Source organism: Toxoplasma gondii, chromosome III (genome assembly GCF_000006565.2).
Source record: "Toxoplasma gondii ME49 chromosome III, whole genome shotgun sequence".
Lineage (NCBI taxonomy): Eukaryota > Apicomplexa > Conoidasida > Eucoccidiorida > Sarcocystidae > Toxoplasma > Toxoplasma gondii.
Window position 1 is genome coordinate 48,486 of NC_031470.1, and position 16,013 is coordinate 64,498.

At 57.2% G+C, this 16,013-nt stretch overlaps 1 protein-coding gene across 1 annotated transcript; it reads left to right on the plus strand.

Moving 5' to 3' along the window:
* Positions 1 to 2,264: 2,264 nt before the first annotated feature.
* Positions 2,265 to 15,692, plus strand: TGME49_276200 (hypothetical protein; the record flags this gene model as incomplete). The annotated part of the gene is made up of 2 exons (XM_002371585.2): positions 2,265 to 12,365; positions 13,239 to 15,692. 2 exons carry the CDS (start codon positions 2,265 to 2,267, stop codon positions 15,690 to 15,692), a joined length of 12,555 nt encoding a protein of 4,184 aa, XP_002371626.2.
* Positions 15,693 to 16,013: the final 321 nt, after the last annotated feature.

Genomic DNA, 16,013 nt, shown 5'->3' on the forward strand with positions numbered 1-16,013 from the left:
TCGGATACTGCCCCAGTTGGATGCAGGAAACAGTTCCTGTAACTTGAACTGTTAATCTCTACTTATCTGGTGAATGCCCTGTGCTTCTTCGCAGCTGCCAAGTTCAGAGTGACCCAAAGCCACACTGACAGGACAGAAGGGGCACGGCGGACGCGGTCTTGCGATCGGGGCACCACATTATCTCTCCGGGTGCAGAGAGCAGAGGTGTAATGCGAGTTGAACAAGCGTAACTGGTAGTCCCAGCGTGAGGTTGCAGTGAGGGCAATGGAAGTGGTGTGTCCAGCATCGATGCATGACATCCGCAGTGACGGGACGGTGGCCACGAAAAGCATAGTCGGCTGTGGACCTGTCAAAATAACGACATTCGAGGTCTAAGCGAGTAGTTTAAAGCGTCCTATAAACTCCCCTGAAACAGCTAGACATCGCTGCACAAGAGAGGCAGAGGCTACAGGAAATACACCTATTCGAATGGGTCTTGAGTGATACTGCTGCTGCAAAAAACCATATCTGAGGAGGAACTGTGACTTTTCTGAAAGCGTATCTACCACTGCAGCTTCACTGTGATCGCCACCACAGCGCAAAGATCCGGCGCATGACCGGAACGTTTTTCCCCTTTTTCGGACCAGCCAAGAACCACGATCCTTTGCGTGCCGCTTGTTGCCACCCAGGCTCCTGATGACACACCGAAGCTCCAGACACGAAACGCAGTTGCGTCGCCCTAGTCATTCCCTTGGGCATTTTCTTGAATCAAGCCCATACCGGAGAAAGTGTAGTCCCCAAGAGATCTTGTGAAGCGGGAGAGAGAAAACAGCATGAACGAAAACGGACATGGAGTCAACCTTTCGCACGCTTCGGTGCCCCTACAATTGATCCACTGCGCTGTTCAGCCGTACCCTCTTGTATCTTCCTGGACCTTTCCACCGGACATACACGGATACGCGCAAAATGTTATTCAAAAACTGCCCGCTGCGAGTTGCAGTGTCTTTTTGATCCCTTGTACTTATGGAAACACTACATTCTCTACGCCGTTATCAGTGCTGACGGAAGCGAGCGGCTGTGCGGGATGCCCCCCGGATTTTGCCAGTTCAGACAGTACACAGAGCAATTCCTCGCGCCAGTTCTGTGGCTTTGAACATCGGAATGATGTGCCAACAACAAAGTTGCCCAAGTAGATTGGAAGACAATTTGATTTTTTCAGTTCAAAGAGCCCAATATTGCTGGATTCGCCACGGACAAAGAACCTACGTGCACACGCACAGATCTGCTACTTTGTCTTGCCCCACCAGTTTGCACCAGTGACCGTCGCTGCTTGGATCGTTGCGCATCGTACGTCTTCTCTTCGTCCACATTAACGTATAAAAGCCTTTCTATCTGGAAGAGAGTTGTGGAATTGATCCTAAAGGTTTATTATAAGACGCGCACGGTCAGGGGATCAGAAGGCATGTTTAGGCGTCCGAATCTGGACGTGGTTCTAACTCGCACACATCGTGTACGCATCGGGATTGGCCTACGTACGGGCCGTGCGTAGGATATAGAAAAAAACAGGAGCTGCCGCTTACTCGTGACTTCATTATTCATCGAATACCATGTTTTAGAGTTTGCCCCTCGCTCTCGCACACTGAGTATTGAAGCGATTTCTTAACGTCCAGAGTACTTGCGATCAAGCTAAGATGGAACGGGAGGTCTAAACTCGGTATGACTCGTGCTGCTAGTCACTATTGGTGACCTAGTCAAGCCTCTGTTTTTTGTCGAAAGAGGATTATCCGTCTAAACGCCCACGAGCCGGACTTTGGGGGCGTTTAAAGCGTGTCTTGATCTCAGATAAAAACGAGTCGACGTGCATTCAGTACTAGCCGCAAAAACAGAGGACGAGGAGATCCTCTTTTAGTAACAGTGGTTGCTGAAAAGGAAGCCCGTGAAAGAACGTAAATTCGAGTAGACTTGACCGCCATGTCTGTAGGACCTCTACTAGTCCAGATCCCAAGGTAGAACTTACAAGATCCTCCCTATTCCTCGGCCTTCCGTTGTTTGTTTTCCACATTCCCTCTTAACTTGCGCCCCTCTATGCTACTTGGTCTATCCATCTTGAGTCCGGCCTCGGTTTTTTGCACTACTCGAAACTCGGGTTACCATCTTTCTGCGGTCTTCTGGACTCCGGTCCATTCTCGGCTCGGTGCCCGGGCGTTGGGTACTGTGTTTTGCTATATCACCACTTTTAACTTTCACTGACCTTAACTGTTAACTTCCTTTCGTTTTATTGTACAATGCCGGATTTGGCGGCTGTTCCTTCCAGTTCTAAATTTTCTTCTCCCCTGGACTCTGGGCCAGGTGTCGCAACGGCACATCGGCGTGGACCTGCCTCTCCTGGACCGTGTAGCCCCCTGGGAGGGTCCATCGTTTCCCCATCAACAAGCCGTGTTCCTCCAGTGTCGTCTAACAGTCAGCGTTCCGCGAACATACCCTTTCGGCGAGCCGAAAACTTCACTCTCGCAGGCTCGATCCCGACGGACGCGCCGACCGCCGGTCACCGTTCTCTTTCCACTAAAAACGTAAATTCACCTTTTTCTGTGCGGACGCTTCGCTGCTGCCTCAGCCCCCCAGTAGAGGCCTCTGGATTGGAAGCGTTTTCCTTTTCATCGCATTCTTCTCGTCCACCCTCCTCTTTCTCTGGCGCTTCTAGCCACGCGGCCACTGTTGCAGAGATGCGCGCTCGCCTGCGAATGCATCTCCAAGAGGAAGGAAAGGAACAAAAGGAAACAACTCCGTCTAAAGTGGTCAAATGCTCGAACGACTCCGGTTCCTCGCTTCCGTCCCTGTCTGCTGTTCATCTCTGCACTGCGTCTGGTAGTTGTTCATCCTGCTCTCCTGACGCTGGCGTGTCTCATCAGACGCCCCGCAGGCCTTGTGCTCCTTCGGAAACTGCAGGATCCGATGCTCCATTTGCAGCCCCCTTTCGTCCGCATTATACGGGAGACTACACTCCAGCAGACCAGGAGAGAGGAAAGGGAGGAGAAGCATGTATCATCGGACCATCAGGACCAGACTGTCAAGGAGTCGCGGCAGAAACGAGTAGGCGTAAGAAAAGTCCATTTGATGGACGGCAGGCTTCACTCAAAGAAACAAAGGTAGCGAAATGCAGGCATTCTCTGAGTGAGAAAACTCGCGATTCGGGAACAAAAAACGACACCCGACTTCTGGAAGTGAAACATGCAGAACAAGGCGGCTCCCCGAACAGGGGTTCCACGCCGAGGGGAAAGGAGAGTGTCGAGTCCAGTCTGTCGCGCGGGGGTCTGTTTCCAGAGAAAACAGCATTTTATTCGTTCTCGCCTTTTTCTCCGCCGGGAAGGGAAGCACCACGGGGAACCACTCTTCGCAGTGGGTTGCAGGTGTCCGAGGCGGATCCCCACAATCCCTCCTTGGTCCCTTCCAGTGTCCGCCTGAAAAACCTAAACGTTAGCCAATCGTCTTCTCTCCTGCTGTCTTCTGCCGCTCCGTCATCGCAAAAACGCACCAGTAATCGATCGGACCAGTCGCACCCCAGCGCAAGCCACCGCGTCATTGCGGACCTGCAGGCGCAACTGAGAAGACTCCGAAACGGAGGGCAAGGGGAACTTTCGGCGCTGGAGAGAGGCGGAGACAAGAAGGTTGCCCGTGAGGGTCGCGACCACAAGGTGGAGGACCAGATGCAAGAGGAAGACTGGAAACTGGACGGGAAGAATCGGAAGAAGGGTGCGAAGAATACCCATGCGGAACGACAAAGACGGCTTGAAGACAGCGACGAAAACAGCTACTGTAGCGCTCTCTCCGCCGCGGCAGAGGAGGCCCTGGACAGGGCATGGAGTCGCCTAGAAGGAACCAGCCGGGAAAGCAGTAAGAGCAGCTTGCGTGACTCGCCGCTGGTGATCGAGGAGGGCGAGGGGTCTCTGGAAGCCCCACAGAAGAGCAAGCCGCGAATCGAGAGGAAAAACGTCAAGCGCACGGGCGCCACAGAGGAGAGAAGGACGCGGGGGCCTGTGTCCTCGACTATTCAATCAAGTTCTTCGCTCCTCAGCAAACCCGTAAACCTAGAGGCAAAACTAGCAATTGGAGGCAAAGTATTTCGCGTCGACGACCTTACAAGCATCCGGCAGGGACTCTTCAAAGCGCTTGATGAGGCCCATAATCATTTCCGCAAGTGCCGCTCGGCTAGCTGCGAAAACGGTGATCTCCAGATTGCGCGCACCCGTCTCTCCCCGAGTCAGAAGGCGACGCGCTGCCGCGACCTCGATCGGAGGAGCACCACCGCCGAGGAGTTGAGGGGTCGAGCTCCGACCAGTTCGCTGCAAAGCAGTTCTGGCATAGCGAGGGGTAGAAGCGAAACAGGCGGGATCGCCCTTGCTGGAGACTCTGGCTTTCACGACAACGAGCCTCGACGCACTCGAGAGGCGAGCTCCACAAACCAGAAAGACAGTAGAAGAAGGAAACATTCGTCCACGAGACGGAGGCCTTCTCTGGAAAGAGATGTGAAATCCCGGAGGAGAAAGTCCGCTTCACCAGCAAGTACAGGGAGAGACGAGTCCGCAGGAACCGACCACGAAGAACCAGGGCCCCACCGATCAAGAGACAAATGCGAGTCTCGCGACTCTCATCAGGCTTCTCGCAGCGGGGAAAGAAAGAAATCAGAAGCTCAGAACCCTCAAAAACGCCTCTGCATCGACGACGCGTGTGTGGTCCGTAGCCTGCATGGTGGCGACAAAACACGCGTGGAAAAGTCAGATGGTGTAGATGAAAAGAAACCAGACACCTGTCGCAGGACACAACCGCGCCTCCGGGCCGGTTTCCCTCAAGAATGCCAAGTTCCCCGCGGCCTTCCAGGAGGTCGTCGAGCCGACGATTCGCCTCCGTCGCGTTGTGGGGACTCGCAGCATCCTGGCAGTCGGTTGAGCCCAAACAAGATGACTGCGACACCCCGAAGTCCTTTTCTCTCAGCGGCCGTCTGTCCAGCAGAAGATGAAGAACTGAGGAACCTGACTCTAGGCACCCGGAGAGGCGCAGATTACAGGGCATGGAGTCTGCCGAATGACGACCAGACACATAGAGGTTTTGGGGGCCTGCCAAAAAGAGAGACACGAGGACAGGAATCTGAGAAACGAACCATTCTCCAGGACGTGGTGGAAAGCTCCCCAGAACCTTTGTCTTCAGCCAAGTCTGCGCGCTTGAAAACAAAGGGGTGCGAAGAGAAAACCTCCGCACGCGGCCCTCAGGATAGTCACATGGCTGGCGTCTCGAGCCGAACAGAAGCGATGGAGAAAAGGTTGATTGTCACAAAGGAAATTGCGAACGGGCGAGTTTTATCGAGTTCAAACGCAGCCTTCTCTTGTGAAAAAGCTCCTGATGGAGAAGACGTGGTGATGACAGGCCGCGACGTTTCTCTCCGGGGAAAGCCACTTAGCGTCACTTTGTCGAAAGGGCAAGACAGCGGGGTTTCCGTTTCGCTGTCACATGCTGGGGAGAGCGTCGTGGTCGCTAGGAAAAGAGAGCGTTCCTCAAGAGAAGCACCGTATGTTTCTCCCTCGCTCTCCCAAGAGAGTCACGAACAGCAAAAGCGGCAGTACGCTGCTCGTCAGAAGTCCCCTGTCTCGGCTGCTTCCCCAACAGATGGGCTAAGAGACCGGGTCTGTGTCCTCCCTCTCTCCGCGCTCTCGACAACAGACAACCTGCATCCGATCACAGAGGCTGCTTCCAAAATGGAGAGGGGAGGCGACTGTCGCAAGAAGAAAAGCCGCAGATCGTCCTCCATGCCGGTCATGGAGAAACTCGCGTTGCTTCTGTCTCTCGACCGGCCCTCCCCACAGGTGAAAGGAGACGTTTCCACTCACGAGCGACAAGGTAGGTCAACGCCGAGCTCCTGGTGCAGTCCCGATCAGTCCGCTTGCGGCTCGAACTTCTCTTCCGAGGGTTTCAAAGACTCAAGAAAGCTCGCGGATCGCTCTGCAGAACAGCATCGGATCTGCTGCGTCCCTACAAGGACAGAAGAGAGAGACAGTCGAGTTTCTGCGCCCAAGCCCTCGCCTGCTGCTGAGCAAGACAACGCCGGACACCCACGACACACTGTTCCTTCGCCTTTGGCCTCGCAGTCCCTTGACCGCGAGTCAGAGACACCGTTTGAGAGGCAACAGCTACGCAAGGCAGAGGCGTTTCGGAGAAGTTCGAAGAGCCCCACTACCGGTATCACATGTAGGGACAAACATGAACTCGAATCGATGCCGCCATCGCTGTCACCGCCCTACAACGTTCCGTCTCTTCTGTCGCGTTCTGCTGAAGACGCCCGTGAAAACAGCGGTACAGACAGACCCGCGGCAGCACTCGTGGGTCTGAGGCCCGCGCCTCAGGAAGTGAAGCCTCGTGAGATGCGTAGCGGAAGAAAAGATGTCAACAAAGCCGTTGTTTGCAACTCCTTTTCTCCGCCAGGCAGACGTATTGCGCTGAGGAAACACATTTCCACTCGGACTGGGAGCAAAGCTGCTCTAGCTGCTTCTGAAGAGGAGACAAGCGAGGCTGTGCTCGTCGGAGACTCGCCCTCTTTGTCTCCTCTTCAGTCGCCGCCCTTGCTCACCAGTCCTGGTGCCTTCAGAGTCCCCCTTGGCTCTGCGGCTTCGCCAGGCTTCCGTCCAGAGCAGTTTCGGCGAAGGGATGCATCAGGTGAACTGGAGTTTCCGCACACGCAAAGACTCGAAGAGCCGGCGGTCGGTTCGCAGCTTTTTCTCGACATCCATCCCTTGCAGGTTCGGCTCTTGGAAGCCGGAACTTCCTGCAGAGGGCGACAGGAGGAGCTTCGCGAAAAAGAGCTGCGCGCGCATTCAACAACAGCCTGGAGGGAACCGGGAGAGGGAGACAGCAGGCGCGAAGAGACAGACGCGCAGGCCTCGATGCCGGCCAACCCCCCCAACAGTGTCCAGAAGGGGCTAGGAAAGAAGGAAGAGAAACTCCATTGCGGTCGAGGGAGTCGAGAACCATCAGACGCAAACCTTGCAGCTAAGCGTGCCCAGAGATGCGAGAGCGACGAAAGTGGAGCAGAGAGGAGAAGCGTTCCGACAGAGCCTTCCGGCAGGGATGAGGACCGCACATCGATGGAAAACAGGCAGGATTGTGCCGCCGCACTGACAGACACAGAGGCGGGGTATGGAAGTGTAGGAAGCAGCTCTGCCGTTCTGCCACCCGTCGAGAAGGAACATCTTCAAAGCGGCCTGGAAGGCCTTCGGACTTCTCGCACGCTGTCTCCGAATTCGTCTGAGCATTGCCCTTTGGATGCAACTCCCTCAAATCCTGCCGCGGACCCGACTCCCCGAGAAATGGAGACACCCAGTCCCCTGCCTTCTCGCCGCAGACGCCCCACACATCTGAGATCTTGCCAGCAAGAATTAAACAGCCAGAAACTCAGAGACGCGCAGGCCCTGGGGGCGCGTGAGTCGGGAGGCGAACTCTCGAACGCAACTCGCCAGCCACACGCCCTTCACCGCACCCACAGCAGAGTCGAAGAAGAAGGGGAAAAGGGGGAAGGCGAAGCAGGAGAAGGAGAGATTGTTTTCTTCTCTCCTCTTTCGATTCCGCGACGTGGATCCTGCGCGCGAACACAGGCTTCCAGAGAAAGCATGCCTGAGAGCGGGGACGCCGCAGGCGATGGCGTACAGGGAGAGGAAGAAGAAGGGGTCTCGGAGGCTGAGAGACGAGACAGAGAAAGACAAGCGGAGAGAGATCGGAGAATGGTGGACCTTCCTTCCGTGCCGTCTTCTTGTAGATCCGGAGGCTCTCTCACCAACTGCAGCCTTCAGAGTGTCCGAGATTCAAGAAGCAGGAGAAGCAGCCTAGCTTCCAGTTTGCTCGATGAGGACGAAGAGCGCCTTTCGCACGAGAGAGGGACAGATCGCGTCACGGAGGAGAATGTATGGGGGCATCGAGACACTACGGATGAGTCTCGAGGGCCAGACCGAACCGCAGAGACGAGCAGAAACTCCAGGAACCAGGCAGCTGGAGCCCCCATTTCTTCCGAGATTCCTGTGGCTCAGAATCTCTCCATCTCTTCTTCGTCTTCTTCTCTTCCCTCCCCTCGCGCTTGCCACGAGCACTTGGGGAGAAATGGAGACGACGGTGTCCCGAGGACAAGTTGCGAAGGCGTCGAAGCTCCGGAAGCTGTTTCGTCTTCTTCACGACCTACGCATGGCACAAATCGCGTCCTGCCTGCTGTGCCTGGACAGGAGTCGGAAACGTCTCTTTCTTCCTTTCTCCAATGGAAGGACAAGGGCGCTGTGTCCGACAGAGAAATCGAGGATCTGTTGGACTCCGTCGAAGTGTTTTTGCTCGCTCTCGACGGCGACGGTCACGGACTTTCCCTGCGCCTCCTAGAGAGACATACCCGGCAGCTCCAGCTTCGTCCTAAAGCGGAACTGAAAAGGGAGAGAAGGGAGACATACGCACAATACGAGAAAGCATCTGCCATGGGAGGCCGCCGGTTTCCCTGGATGCAGGGGGAGAAAACGAAGGAAAGAGAACAGAGAGGAGACCGCGTGGCTTCGGAGCTCTGCAGGCGCGCCTCGCCGAGCGTCGAGCCGCCAATCGAGGAAGACGAAGAGAAAAAAGAACGAGGCGAACCAGCGGAAAGAGAGGAATCTAAAGAGCGAACGAGAGCAAGACTTCGACACCTCCACGAGCAGCTCCTCGCGTTCAAAAAAATCCAGAATTCACCCGAGCAACCACATCGCGCCCTCCCGGTGCGCTCGCCGTTGAGAGCCCACCGGGAGGGCGTGGGCGTCTTCACACGACCAGGGGGAGAAGAAAGAGAAGAGCAAGACGCGAGAGGGGAAAAGGAGACAAACAAAGCAGAGGGAGGAGACAAGACGATAAACGAAGCAGCAGAAGATGAACGCGAAACTGTGAAAAGTCCTTTATCTTCCGGTGGCTCCCTCCCCTTCAAACGGCCCCAGGATGCCCCTGAGGCCCCTCATTCGTTTGGGGAGAACCTTGTCGAGTCTAGCATTCATGCAAACGCGCATCGCGAACCTGAAAATGGGGAAGGCAAACTGGAAAAAACAGAACAGCCACAACACAAACCGGAAGACAAGCCCCTGGCGTCTGTCTACACGGTGCTCTCCAGCAAACTAACAATCGGGGAAGACGCAGATCCTTCCACTTTTGGTCCACCAGAAACGAAAGAAAAGACAGCGCCACGTTCACACCCAAGTGACGCAGAATGTCCTGTCTCTCAGATGCGAAAAACAGAGTCGCCTTCCCATTCAGAGCCTCGTCTTCACCCTAACCTCATGCCCCTTGCCTGCAGTGACCGTTTGCAAAGTATAGCACCCCTCTGTCAAGGAGAGAGACAAGGTGTCTCTGAAGAATGGGCGAGGAAGCAGAAGGAAGGCGGGGCCGTCGGAGTCTCTATTTCGAGTGCGGCATCCCTTCACGAGAAGCAAGAGATGAAAGTTGTACTTCCGAACATGGAAGAGCGCGCCGAAGATGACAGAAACGACGGCAACAACGAGCACGTCAAAGACGAAGACGAAGAAAAGAAAGACAAGGATACAGGGGTCGTTCTCGAAGTCCCGAAACTTGGTCTCGACAGTGCAATTGTGGCGGAGAAACTGGCTTGGTCGTCGACACCAGGACTCTCTGCTTCAAAGCAAGAACTGGCCAGCGGCATCTCTGAGACGATAGCCTCTCTCCCGTCGATATCCAGAGAGAAGCGAGAGACAGACCAAGGCTCCGAGCTCGGCGCTGCATGCACAGATAACACACCACGAGGCTTTGGGGGGAACAGAGCCGCAGAAATAACGTCAGCTGAACTGCGGCAGGAGCCGTACACCCTCGCCCCTTCGCAGCCTGTGACCTGGCTTCAAGCGGAGACACAGGGCAACGAGGATGAGATGACTAGCGGAGTTCTTCTTTCTCAGACGCCTGACGAACCGGTGACTCCTTTCCACCTTCACTCCATCTCTCGTCTTCGCGTCCTCCCATCGACCGCTGGCAGCAATGCAGAACCTTACCTCCAAGCCCCAGAACCTCGCCACTCTTATTCAGACTTCTTGCCCTTCTCTGCGTCGTCTTTTTCCGCGTCTTCCTCGTCCTCTGCATCTTCTTTCTCTGCGGCTTCTTCCTCTGCGGCTTCTTTCTCTGCTTCTTTTTCTGCGGCTTCTTTTTCTGCGGCTTCTGGGGTGGTTTCGTCTCCTTTTCCGTCTTCGTGTCCTGACCCCGTCGCGTGCGGCTCTCTGTCTATCTCTCCGTTTTCAGGGTGTCCGTCTCGGGCCGCATGTCTTGTTTCTCGCGGTGTGGACGGAGATGGCGAGAAGAGAGAAAGCGCCGACGAGCGAGCGCGCGACAACTCGGAGCAGTCGGAGGAGCATCTCGTCTCCGCCCTGTCTCGCTTGACTCCCAGCGAGCGCAGCCGGCAGAATTCAGGCGCTCCTCGGGTCCCCTATCTCTTCGGACCGCCTGTGGCGCCTGGCGCGGGCCACTGGAGAGAAGAAAGAGGTGACGGTGCCAGTTCCGGTGAATCCGCCCGGGAGGGCAAGAAGGACGGGGAACTCAGTTGGTCTTCAGGGGCCCACATCGGCGCCATAAACGGGGAGGCCAAACCCCGAGCGCCTGCAGAAAAGCCGGAAGAAGAACAGAGACAGGAAGGCTCAGCAGAGGTGGAGGCATCGGCAGACGCAGACGCTCAGGGGGCCAGAAAACCGTTTACCACCTTAAATCGCAGGGGCAAGCCTCTTGGCGAGGGATTTGAAATAAGACGAGAGGGCGGAGAGGCTTCCACCTTCTACGAGGGCAGTGCGGAGATGTCAGTGTTTCCCCACACAGGCAGGTTCTTTGAAGAAGACCCGAGCGACGATATCTTCTCCCTCGGAGACTCGCCTGCGGCTTCAGGCCCCGAGGAGCTCCTGTTGTCTCGCCCAGTTTCTGCTCTCGAAGAAAATCCATCTGTTTCCCTTCTCGCTCCGACAGGTCGCACCCTGCATCCCTCAGGCTCTCGCGTTTCTTCTCCGCGTTCGGAAGCAGTAGGCCCAATCGAAGTCGAAAGGTCCCTTGACGCTGGGCTCCTGAGAGCCGGTGCGCCGCCGCGCCTCCGCCACGAGGCCCCTGCAGACCCGACAGTCTCCGAACCGCCCGCTCGCCCCCGTGTCTCTGAATCGGAGACAGCAGAGACGAGACAGCCGCTACTCACCGACCTCCGGGGGGCGAAGGTCGGGGAGGGTCCAACTGCGGCGCAGGAGGCGACAGGAGACATCTTCAAGGAGACCTCCGACACGCCGAGGGAGCACTGTCCCGCGCCATCCTGGGGCGAGCTGTCTCCTCGAGAAGAGCGGGCGGCATCGGAGACAGAACCCCACACGAGGGCCGAGGTGGCGAAAGAGGAGCCAAAGGCGCCGCCGAATGCGCCGGACAGTTCCTTTGCCTGGTGGGAGCGCAGCCTCTCAAAAACAAATCGTGAGAACTTCGACCTCGAACGAGAGGCGGCACAAAAACACCCAGAGGAAAGAGCAGCCGAGAAGCGAAGTCTTAGCCTACATGCAAGCGAAGCTCAAGTTCCACTGGTTTGTATGAGGTCTGCAACAAACAGAGATTCCCCAGATAGGCCGGCCAATGCAGACAAAGAAAGAAAAGGCGAATCGGAAGGCGATTTCGCCTCACCACCTCCTCGGGGCCTCGCGTCCCCTGCGGCAGCCGGTCTCCCACCCAGGACTTTCTTTGAACGAGAGAAAGAAGAAGCAAAACATAGTCCAGCGACGCCTGCAGAAGCGAGCGTCACTGAACAAATGGAAAGGATCCCTTCGTCTCCATCTCCGTCGCTTTGTTCTCCCACTGACTCCGAACCAACTCCCGAGGACGCAGAACTCGACGCTCGAGTCGGGGCCGACTGCGCGGAACGATGTGACTCGAAGACGTCCTTTTCAGCGTCCTCTCCCGTCTCGCCTTCTTCTTGGAAACAGCCTCCAGCCTCATGTCCTCGAGAGAGTACGCTTGTGCTGGGGAGCTCGGCTGACCCGGAGTTCGGTCTCGCAAGTGTAACGGCTGGACGTTCGTCCGTTTCCGCGTCTTCTTGTGGCCGAGAAAGAACTGCAGTCGGCGCGCCTTCATCCGTCTGCGTGTCTCCTGGAGAAGAAATTTCAGCCTCCATTGAAATCTGTGCGATGCTCCGGGAGGCGTCGCCGCCTTCACGCTCGCTGGGCTCCACGGCCCCCAGCGGCCTCGCCTCAGAGCTCCCGGCGCTTGGACAGAAAGGGCAAAAGAGCGAATATGTGCCGCTGGCGAGGGCCGAGAAGGAGACTTCTGGCGCTCAGTTCCAAGAAGCGCGAACTTGGGGACTGCGCAGGAAGGACAAGGAAAAAGAAGAGGTAGGCGAGGCGAGGAGATAAGAAGGGAGACAGAAGGCTGCAGAGGCGAAGAGAGACAGGACGCTGCGAAGGGCCTGGGGGGGAAGCGAGGGGAGACGCACAAAAGGAGAAGAGGTAATTGAGAAGCGAACAGTGGAAGGCATGCGAAGGGCGGTGGCGAAAACGTGATGAAGGCAAAGGAGAGAGAAATCAAAGTGGAGGGAAAAATGCATGAAATCGGAAACAAAGGGGGGAAGGGGATGGGGTAATGAGAGGCGATGAAGCGGAGACCGATGGCAGAAAAGAAGCTGCATACATAGAGTGTACAAAACCATTGTTCTAGGGATAAACAGCGAGCTGCGGAAGGCAATACATCACCCGCGACAACAGCCTGGAGAGCAGAGTGATCTCGTGGAACGCAGGTGACGAGGGACAGCAGAAAAAAGACGCGGCGGGGAGACACAGAGAGAAGGAGAGAGACAGCGGAGGAGCGTGGGCGCTTATCCTGGCGCGTCTAGATGTTTTCGATTCGAAGGGCCTTTCACGGCGCGTGGAACGAGGAAACGTTGTGCCGCTAAAAACGGTTTCCCTAAAGCGTCCTTCGATCTGCTGGTCGAGATACACAAGCACTTTCCTTTCCATGTAGAAACGTCCCTAATTCCTCAAACCTTTTTCTTTCGGTGACGGAGCCGGTGTGGTGGAGACATTTTCACATGCGCTGCAAATCGTGTTCGGCCATTCCGCGCTGCCGTTTTCACCGCTCCTCGCCTGGTCCTTTTTTCGAGCCGTTGTTTACGCAAAGAGGCTGAACGCCGACGAGAGCCGAGGCGACACTCGAACACAGTCGAAGTCTTCCACGCCTTACACCGTCGCGTTTGTGTCTCTTGTCTGCAGCGAGGCAAAGCGAATGAAGACGATGCGAGGCTCTTCTTCTCGCCAGAAGAAGTGGGTGCCGGCAGTAGGAAGGCGCCAGCGACAGAAGGCCTCGGCGATCGCGAGGAAAGGGAAGCCGTAGAGAAGGCCTCAGAGGCGAGGAGTGGAGGCTCGCTGCTCCCCAGTCAAGGGGGTTTGCAGGGACGCTGGAGAGAAGACCTGGAAAATTGTTTCGCAGGCCGAGCCGCTGGGCCTCCCCAAAGTCCTGCAGAGTCTCTCTCGGGGGCGAGACCTGCCTATCGCCTCACGGGCGCCGAGGCTTGGGGCTCCACGGCCCTCGGGGCCTGTGGTGGACGCCATGGGTCGGAGGAGGCGCAGGGGCTAGCAGGAGAAGCGGGGAAGAAGAGCGAAGCAGAGAAAGGAAGCAACGGAGAAACTGAAGCCGGAGGCAAGCCAGTGCCTGTGAAGCGTCAGGAGTTGGTGGCATCTGTGGCCGCTCGCAGGATAGCGCTGGGACAGCCCCTGGAGAGAGAAGAAAGAGAGAGGTATTTCGCGGTCGGCGATCAAGGGAAGGGCGGGGCAGAAGACGCTCCACTGTCTCTTGAGATAAGGCCCAGAGAGAGAAACCGAGAAGCGTCTCCAGAGCTCGCCGCGTTCGGACCCCGCGTCCTCGCTGCCCCGGCCGCTCCAAAACTTAACCCTCACCTTTTTCCGCCTCGCCTGCCTTCGCTTGTCTTTGAGCCTTCTTCGACCTGCGCCGCGCCGGAGTGGACCCAGTCCCCCCGTTCAGCCTGTCGTCCACACAAGTCTTCCTCTCCACCGTCGGCTTCCGGACACCGCTCGCAGCCCCCGACCTTGGCTGCCCGGCGCTCGGTGAGTGGAGTGAGTCAGAGAAAGGACAGAGCTGGGAAAACCTTCTCAGAGAGCTCGGCGGAGCTGCAAGAGTCAAATGGCCGCGCGGCCGGTGCATGCGCTGTGGCTCCCTGCGGTGGTTTAAGAGAGCCCACAGGTCGAGCTTCTCCACCGCCTCAGCTGGCTCAAGAGCAACGGGTCCCGCTTCCTCGAGTGCGCCCTTCGGTTAATCCAGCCACGATCCGTCCTCAGCCTTCTGCCTCTGCTTCGTCCCCCCGTTCCTCGTATGCCAAGGCAGGACAAAGCGTCTCCCCCTGTTCCCAAGAGCAGCCAGTTGCAGATTCTCCCCTGGCGCCGCCGGCCTCTCCCGAGGAGACAGGAACACCCGATCCGTCGACGCTGGGACCCCCATGTCTCCCTTCCAGCTGCCTCGCGAGGGCTCCTGGGCCTCCACGGGCGCTTGTTGGGCGCGACGCCAGCAAATCGGGCGCTGCCGAGCCGGGCGAGTCGAGGGACTCGAGGCGAGGAATCGCCCACCCAGGTGAGAGTTCCTTTTCAGATCCGCTGCGCGGCGCCCCGGAGACAGCGACCACACGGAGACAGAACGGAGACACAAGGAAGCGTGGAGAAGAAGACGGAGAAACTCGACAACAAGAGAGACAAAACCCACCAGAGGCTGGGGCTCCAGGGCCCTCTGCAGGCCCTGTGAGCCCCCGACTGCAGGACGAGAGGTCGGACTGTTTCCGCGGCCATGAGATCGAGGAAAACGGAGCGAATCCACCTCTGAGCACGCAAAATGAATCAACGGTTGGTGCCTCCGCTTCTTCATGCTCTCGGACAAGTAGTAGAGGAGCGGAGAAGGTGAGTAGAAGAAGCGGGAGCTTGGGGGCCGCTGTTCGTCGTTTGAGCTCCAAATGTCGAGTGGGGAGCATTAAAGGGAATTCTTTTCAAAGAAAGCAGGCCCAAGAGGAACGGCCGTCTTCGGAGTTGAAGCCCGGGGATGCCTTCGCCTTCCTGCCTTCTTCGCGGCTACGAAGAAAGAAGGCAGCAGGGGCACCGAGCGCCCTGGGGGACCCCGACTCCTCAGAGTCCCCGGGAGACCGGGGCGAAGGCCCCAGCTCGGGGGCGACGAAAGATGGGGAAAAGCCAGAACGAGAAGCGCCGAAGAAATCCAGGGACACGAGTCCCCCGTCAGAGGAGAGGCCTCATGCACTCGTTCAACCTGCGGCTCAGGCGCTACCCCCACCCATGGCGCCTCGCCTTTCGTTCCAGAGCGCGAGAGGCTCGAGCGGCGGCCAGGTCCCTGGAGGCTCCGGGCGAGGCGCCCCGGGGCCTGAGAGGGAGTTCCAAGGAGCCTCGATTTCCGCGCACTCCTGCAGTTTGTTTCGGCGCTTCTCCTTCAGCTCAGAACCAGCTGAGAGCTCGGTCTCTGCCAGCGGGGCCGTGCATAGGCTCTTCGCTCGACAAGAAGAGAAGCACGGACTGAGGGCCGCAGACACGCCCCAGAAAGGCCCTGAGGAGGCGCTCGCGGCGACAACGAAGGAGAAGAAAACGAAGAGGTTCTCGCTGGGGAGAAGACATAGCGTGGAAGGAACGGGGAGACACGACAACATGGCGCCGTAGAGCAGAAGTGGAGGTGCAGGAGCGTCGCCGAGGCGCCTCAAGCAACAGTCAGGACGAGAACTGTGGAAAGGGGCAGAAGAAAGACGGAGTCCTTCCTCGTTCACAAAGGAGAGAAAAGAGAGAGGGAAGCAAAGGCGGACCAAGGGGGGCAACGCCCGTGTAAGTCTGCCTTCTCGTATGGGTGAACCGGACGACTCGGGAAGGTTGATTTCCGCGCTCTGTGTCGCGCAAATGTCTCTCCTCTCTCTGCAACGGTTGTCACACGCGTCGGTACAAGACAGTGCTTTCTTCTTTCCAACTGTTCAGCTCACGAGATCGAGG